Source organism: Micropterus dolomieu, linkage group LG05, assembly GCF_021292245.1.
Source record: "Micropterus dolomieu isolate WLL.071019.BEF.003 ecotype Adirondacks linkage group LG05, ASM2129224v1, whole genome shotgun sequence".
Taxonomy (NCBI): Eukaryota; Metazoa; Chordata; class Actinopteri; order Centrarchiformes; family Centrarchidae; genus Micropterus; species Micropterus dolomieu.
Window position 1 is genome coordinate 19071778 of NC_060154.1, and position 7930 is coordinate 19079707.

At 39.6% G+C, this 7930-nt stretch overlaps 1 protein-coding gene across 1 annotated transcript; it reads right to left on the minus strand.

The window, feature by feature from the left end:
- Nucleotides 1–392: 392 nt before the first annotated feature.
- Nucleotides 393–6320, minus strand: LOC123971785 (guanine nucleotide-binding protein subunit alpha-14-like). The gene is made up of 2 exons (XM_046050811.1): nt 6170–6320; nt 393–4052 (listed from the first exon to the last, which is right to left on the minus strand). The coding sequence occupies exons 1-2, from the start codon at nt 6315–6317 to the stop codon at nt 3847–3849; spliced, it is 354 nt and encodes a 117-aa protein (XP_045906767.1). The 5' UTR covers nt 6318–6320; the 3' UTR covers nt 393–3846.
- Between the last annotated feature and the right edge of the window lie 1610 nt (nt 6321–7930).

The following is a 7930-nucleotide window of genomic DNA, read 5'->3' on the forward strand; positions in this document are numbered from 1 at the left end:
GGAAAAAGACAGCTTAAACAACTATAATCTGACTGTGTAAAGCCTGAACTGCTCTCAACTGTCAAATCTTCATTTTAAGACTCTGAACATGGTGAAAGGCTTCTCCTTAATAAATGTGACAGCTGTTTTTACTGAAGAATTCTCAGTTTGCACATCAGGAACACACACATGATGGTTTATGGAAATGAGTACGGTGTGAAAAAATCCCATGTGTCAATCGTTTTTGATGTTTTGAACTGCGAGTCACTGCGAGTGTGCAATTGCAGCCTGTGAGACCATATTTGTCTTGGTGACAGAGCCTCACGGAAGAGAAAACACATCACAGAGGCAAACAAGGAGACTGTCTCTGGCCATATCTGCCAGGAAAGTCAAACAAAAGCAAGCAGAGGGTGTGTGTATGTATGTTCAAAAGTTTGTTTTTAATATTACAGTAACTACAAAATAAAATATTTGCCCACTTCCTCCACCTGAGGCTACACAAAATGATTCACTGTCACTGTATTAGAGGTCTCCCAATGCCTGAAAGTAGCAAACACACTCTCTAGTCAGCTTATGTGCTCTTGGTAAACAATGTAAAGAAATACAGCATTTAAAAACCAATAAAAGTTATAGTAGTCATCAGTAAATGTACAGTAAAACTATACATGTGTTTTTGATGGCATAAAAGAAAATATACGAACCATATCTGAATGCAAAGTGTAGCGGTATGAGATCAAAGATCAAGATGTTAACTTCCCATTAAGGTTAGTTAATTCAATGAATTTCATTTTTCACTCAACACACCCTTGATACTCAGTGACGCACAAGGGGATAGAACCCACGCTTCTAATCAATATTATGAACTTCCCCTCTCCACATACACAGATATTAATAGGACGGACAGAGTTCACACTGCCACCTCATATTAATATTCTTTACCCTTTACCCAGCAGATCGGCTGTTTTATTTTTTCACCATCAATGTGTTTTCTCACAGGACAAACAAGTCTCAGTTCCTTCACTTGTGACCTTTTTAAACTTGTCAGGCCCCATTTGTGATCTGTGCTCAGATGTGCGATATTGATTTTAATGAAGTGCATTAATTGTGTTGAGCTGACAGGAGAATTAAATGAAGATGGTTGAAGTTAAAGATGGAGAGTCTTCTAAACCACGTGTCTGTGACTCAGCTCAGAGGTTCAATGAAGACTTTTAATGAGCTATCTAACAACGTATAAGCACTATTAGAAAGCAGCTTTATTGCCGTGCGGAAACTGAATGTGGAAAATTCAAAACAGCACATTTCAGAGACCAAAAATAGACATTTAAGCACTTAAACCAACTTGAACTACTTTCTTGGGCACTTGGAGGGCAGCGGAAACAACACTGACATCATCACCTTTTAAGCTGCTTTAAAGAACTTTTTCTCCCAGTTTTTTGGACCTAAACCATTCAAATCTCCTTCTTGTGCTTATCATTCCCCTCCGACCGGTAAGACATCCGTAATGAACATATTGGGGAGTGTTAACGGATCTGATGGTCAGGACTTTGCCCTTTACTGTGCATCCATCAGAGTTTTCTGAAAACCTGTGGTAAAACACAAAAGCAGTCCTGTATAAGCACAAAACTGATGCATGCCAACAACAGGTGGATCCGCTAATCACCATCCTACCAAAAACACAAGCACATCTGCCTGCTCAGCCAGTGATCAGCTGCGTTACTGTACAGTCTAATTGGTGCCTGACTAAGAAATGCAAATTCATTAGTTAGAGGGGGAAATGTATTTAAAAAATTGAAGAAATTGTGCTTTAACCTATGCAAAGCTCTTGAATCAATTTGTTGAAGCATTCAGTCTCTAAATTTTGCAACTATATGACCTTTTTTTCATCCACATCACATTCATTTTGATTCCGTCTTTGTTTTTGTGACGCCCTGTTTGTACTGGCTGCGGAGCACTTTGCAATAAAGATTCACTCTCCTGTTGTGTTCTTCTCTTTTTTAAACACAGTCTGTATGTTATCCATATGTAACAAAGGGGATTGCACATAATATAATAATTGTTGGGACCGTGGAGACTTCACAGATCATGTTGTCAGTTTCCCACAGGTTTCCCACAATCCTCAGGAACTTCACACCTGACTGGGTGGTAATTCAGCCCATGGACCCAGCTTTCAGCTATGATTGGTCACTGACCTGTGACCCATGATGTCACATGACATGGACATTATATAGCTTCACATAAGTAAACTGCACAGGACTGTTAGCTTTTGTAAATGTTCATGTGCTGACGTGTTTTCCACTGAGGTTTATTGTTATGATTGTTTCATGGTGAAGGTGAGGTTATTGTGTAACTGTAGTTCTCAGCCACATCGCTAAATTGGTAATGTTATGCTCTTGCTTCACTGTGCTATCTTTGTCTGCAAAAGGTGTGTCTGTGCTCGTACATGTTGAACACACGACGCAGATCACAGAGGCGCATGCGCGCACACACACACACATGCTCTCCTTATTGCACACACACATCTCTGTCCTTTAGTTTAGTGCATCTAAGTTATATTTCATATTGTGCGTTATCTGTTAAATAAATGCTTGTGGATACACATGCTGGTTTCTTTAATGTAACATATAGTGAATATATTGCCAACCTCTTCTATGTAGAACTTCAAATCCTTCAACCCACTAGCTATTGGTGATCACTTTGGTTATACTTATTTAATTATTAATCAGAGTTCCAAATAGATAGTTAGGTTTATTTTACTAAATTAGGTAATAGGCTATCAATTTGCTCTTAACAGTGCTGCCTCAAGGTGAAGTTAACACACGTTAAATAATAATAATAATAACAATAATAATAATACTTCATATTACTATTGATGCCATTTAAATGTTATTTCCCAACATAATAAACCATTTAATACAGAAACAGCAACAGACTGGAATGTAAGGATGGAACCACACACTATTGTTATCTTTCGGCGCATGATAACCAATAAAGATCGTGCCGAACAGATGTGTTGAATAAGATAATGTGTAAGAAATATTGCCAGTGTGAGATAAATGTAATCAATAGGGATTTGCACCGTCTGTGTGCAGTGTTTGTGAAACAATCAAAGTCTCTGTGGTGACATTAATCACACAGAGAAAAGCCACTGATTCCGGATGTCTAATAATAAAAGGTGCAGCAGATTGTAACTCATGTATTGCCGTTTACGGTGCATAATGAAAACGGTTTGTTTACAGTGTGTGTGAGCATCTACTATACCTGGTGGATTCAAATAAAGCATTTAAAATGTGTGTGACAGTGTGGTGTACCCAAGCATGACCCCATCTCCACTTGTAAAAGTCATTATGCCGTTAATGGCAGCACAGCTCTTCACAGCATCTCTGCTCCTGGTTCAATTATGGATCAGTTCAGTCACTGCATGACCCAAACACTTTTTCACCTTCAAAAAAACAAAAAAATTCCACAATGAAAACAGAGAATGAAGCAGCTGGCTGAGAGGAACAAGGACGATTACTGGTTCCTCGCTCCCTGTCTTGTCGTATCTCCCAATATCCCTAAACGTCATCATGTTTTCTACTTGAGAGGAAGAAGGGGAAGATAGCAGACTAGTGATGGTGGTTGAAGGTGAGAGAAGAGTACAAATGTGTCCCTTCTTTTTCCACCTACTTATACATTAAGACCTGATAAGGGAGAAGAGGATGAGGAGGAGGGGTGGACAGAAGTATGAAGGATGGGCAATGGTCTGATTGTCCGGGTTTTAGAAAAAGAAGCCACGTCTTCATCAAGTCCTTCACTCGTACAAGCAAATGATCCACACAGAGACAAGAACCAACGCTTTTCTTCTGTTTTTCACCACGGAGTAAAAGTTCAGATGACCCCATAGTCCCTGAGAGACTTGAGCAGCACAGTGTCCTTGACGTCGCTGAAGACCCTGCGGATGCTGTTGGTGTCTGTGGCGCAGGTAAAGTGTGGGTAGAGAGTCTTCCACTCCTCCCTGTTGTCGCGGTTGATGGCTTGCTGCTCGTACAGCTTGCGGATGTAGTTCTTGGCGTCCTCGGGGTCTTGCCTCTTACCTGTCATAGAGATAGTGAGACAGAGGTGAGGGATGGGAGTGGACAACAAAAAGGCAAGAGATGACTTGAGGTCTGGACTACAGATGAAACAATTAGTCAGAACATGAAAATGAATCAGAAGCTAATTTGATAAAGTATTTTTTTTTTCAACCAAAAATACCAAATGATCGAAGTTCCAGCCTTTCTTTGTCTTATGTGAGAGTAAATCAGGTGCTTTGGGTTATTTGGACTGTTGTTTAGAGTGAACAAGCTATTTGAAAATGTCAGAAAATTGTAACAGGCGTTTTTCACAATTTTCAATGAATCAAGACAATTGTTAAATTAATCAGTAATGAAAAGAATTTGACATAATCTCAACAATTTTGTCACTGGAGGAAAGAGTTCTGCTTTGTTAGATAAACAGCAGTTTGCAGCTCAGAAGTGCAATTTAGTTGGGCTGCGACTAATAATTATTTCTATTATTGATTTAGTCCATTATTCTTTCAATTAATTGTTTAATCTAATCTAATGTAAAAAGCCAAAATAAGTAGTGCAAAATTCCTATCAAGAGTTCCCAAAGCAAAACATAGTGCTCAAACAAGCTATTGAAATAGAGTTCCCCGGACTGCATTTTATTGATAAAATCTATTCATAGTGATAATAGACAAGTAGGCATATTAATCAAATGAAAATGATCGTTAATTACTAAATTAAACAGAAAAAAAGCTGCTCATCCAACATTTGAAAAGCTGGAAGCTGTCATTGTTTAATTTTTTTGATAAATGATTCAATTAGTTGTGTGCCAACTGACAACTTCACATATATGTAGATCATTTCAGGGTTAGTCTAATTCACCAAGCGTCAACATGGCATAGGACTGCAGGGCTAGTTAACAACAGAAGCCTTCATATGTGGTTACAGCAGCAGTAAAAAGGGCCACACACTCTCCACACAGGAACACGGCAACATTAGCAGCCTGTGCTGGGAACCGCACGGAGTTAACGTTAAGGTTAAATGGACATCAAGGAGCTTGACCCTGTATGAGTCATTACTTTACCCTGCTAATGCTGATGGTAAAACACAGTGGGCACACTGCAGATACACACACAATCCCTTGCAGTCATCAATTCCCACCTTGTGCACGCACATCTCACACATGTGCACCTGGGGGTTTGTGGGGGATGCAGTATCTTCTGTGGTTGTCATGGATAACAGATGGAGAGAGGGTGGTGGGGTGGTGGACTGTTAGCGCAACGCTCTACAGCCTTTCACATCAGCAAAGTTACAGGCTGCAGCCACATCACACACTGTGTGTAAGTGTGTGTGTGTGTAAGTGTGTGTGTGTGTGTGTGTGTGTGTGTGTGTGTGTGTGTGTGGAGTGAGAGCAAGACAAAGAGAGAATGAAGACAAAGTTTGCTAAAAAAACAAATGATTGCTGGCTTTGCTTACTCCAGGACAGCGATGGAGGGAGAACCTTTCTAGTTCAGAGTCACTGTGGCTGAAATGACTTTGCAAATGATTTTTTTAAATTATACATTATTTCCACCGGGTGCAGTAGGATATGATGAGATAGCTGCAAGCCCAAAGCAAATTGGACGGAGGCAAAACAACATCACAACCCTTTTTTGCTCTCGGACATGCATCTGTCCACACTGTGATGAGAACACACACATGCAGACAACTAGCTGCAAATGTGTGTATTAATGGCTAGAAAATCTGCTACTGACCAGGCTCCGTCTCCAGGGTTTCCCTCAAATATGTTAGAATTTTTTGTTTTATTTGTCTGAACAGCAACTTTGAGTTTCACCAAAGTGTTAAATTTGGTTTAGAAATTTCAAACCTGGTTTTATTGTGTCGGTGTTCCCACCATGAGTGTCCCCAGTCACAAAACTACAGCCTCGCAAACACACATACACACTCACAAACACTTCCATACACAGACATGCCTAAACACTAGAACAGGTACGCACAAACTTGTTTTATCCATTTCCGTTTTACTACATGTTTGTATTTCATCTAAAGTGCAGAAACGAATGAGTATTTTCCTCATTGATTATCTACTCTAAAGTGTTGGACAAACTGAGAATATTACCTGCTTGTAGAAGAAAAACAAATACACACATTCATCCGTAGCTTACCTGTGAAGCTGGGGAAGTATTTTTGCAGGTCTGAGGTCTGGATTTTGTCACTCAGGATGTCAGTCTTGTTGAGGAAGAGGATGATGGAGGTGTTGCAGAACCAAGGAGAGTGGATGGTGGTGTAGAACAGAGCCAGACTCTCCTGCATACGATTCTGAGGAAAGAGACAGAGTTAGATATTATAGAGAGGCGGCAGCACTTTAGCTCAATAGGTAAATAAAAGAATTACACCAATGAGTTTTTGAGAGTTGATTTGGACTTAAAAAGAAAAAACACTAGTTCTCAGGGATGGCAAGATGGATATGGATGGCTGAGGATGAAGCAGAGAGGAAGCATTCCTTTAAAGAGATGGTGGGGGGGGGATTTGGGGTCTGGGGCACATGAGCCACTGTGGAGGTTAATGAATGCATTGGGAGGCTGAAAAGTGGCTGGGAGAGATAAACAGCTTAGTGACAGGATGGGTGGGAGGACGGGCGACAGAAGCTGAGGAGAGAGAGAGGGGACAGGTTTTCTTGTGAAATAGTGAAACCTGCTGGTGACAGATGAAATGACTGAAGTGAGCACAACACTGACACGAGAGACACAATAGAAGACGGATGGATAGATGGCATTGTACTTTACTGAAGTATTTATATTTTATGACAGTTTATACTTGTGCTACTCCACTAAATTCCAACCAACAGTCAAAAATGCAAAGATATGCAGTTTACAATTATATAAAAACAGATAAGAGCAGCAAATGCTCTCTTTGGAGAAGCTGAAATATGTAGAATATTTGGAAGTTTTTGCCTGAAAAACTAAAACAACTGACTAAAACAATGAACTGATAATCAAAACAGTTGCTGATAACTGATTAATAGTTCAAGCTCTACATTAATATAATATATACGATAAATAAACACTCTAAAAACATTCTGCAAAACGAGTACTTGTACTATTAATACTTTAAGGGCCAGATCTACTAAAGGTTGCATGAGTTAAAACGTGTGCAAACTTGATATCACCAGCAAATTAACACGTAAGCTGATCTACTAATGGTGTGCACGGACAATGATGTCTTCCAAAAGTGCAAAATAGCACCTGTTGTTCATTTAATACTTTTTCCTTAATGAATATGCAATTTGGGGTATTTCAGTTTTATTGTGGGAGGATAACATGCAAATACCTTTATTTACTATACGCAATGTGATCTACCAAGCCTAAACGCAATTTCATGTGAATGCAACAGCATCTGCATTTAATACAGTGAGGAAAATAAGTATTTGAAGACCCTGCTATTTTGCAAGTTCTCCCACTTAGAAATCATGGCGGGGTCTGAAATTGTTATCGTAGGTGCATGTCCACTGTGAGAGACATAATCTAAAAAAAAAAATCCAGAAATCACAATGTATGATTTTTTAACTATTTCTTTGTATGATACAGCTGCAAATAAGTATTTGAACACCTGTCTATCAGCTAGAATTCTGACTCTCAAAGACCTGTTAGTCTGCCTTCAAAATGTCCACCTCCACTCCATTTATTATCCTAAATTAGATGCACCTGTTTGAGGTTGTTAGCTGCATAAAGACACCTGTCCACCCCATACAATCAGTAAGAATCCAACTACTAACATGGCCAAGACCAAAGAGCTGTCCAAAGACACTAGAGACAAAATTGTACACCTCCACAAGGCTGGAAAGGGTTACGGGGAAATTGCCAAGCAGCTTGGTGAAAAAAGGTCCACTGTTGGAGCAATCATTAGAAAATGGAAGAAGCTAAACA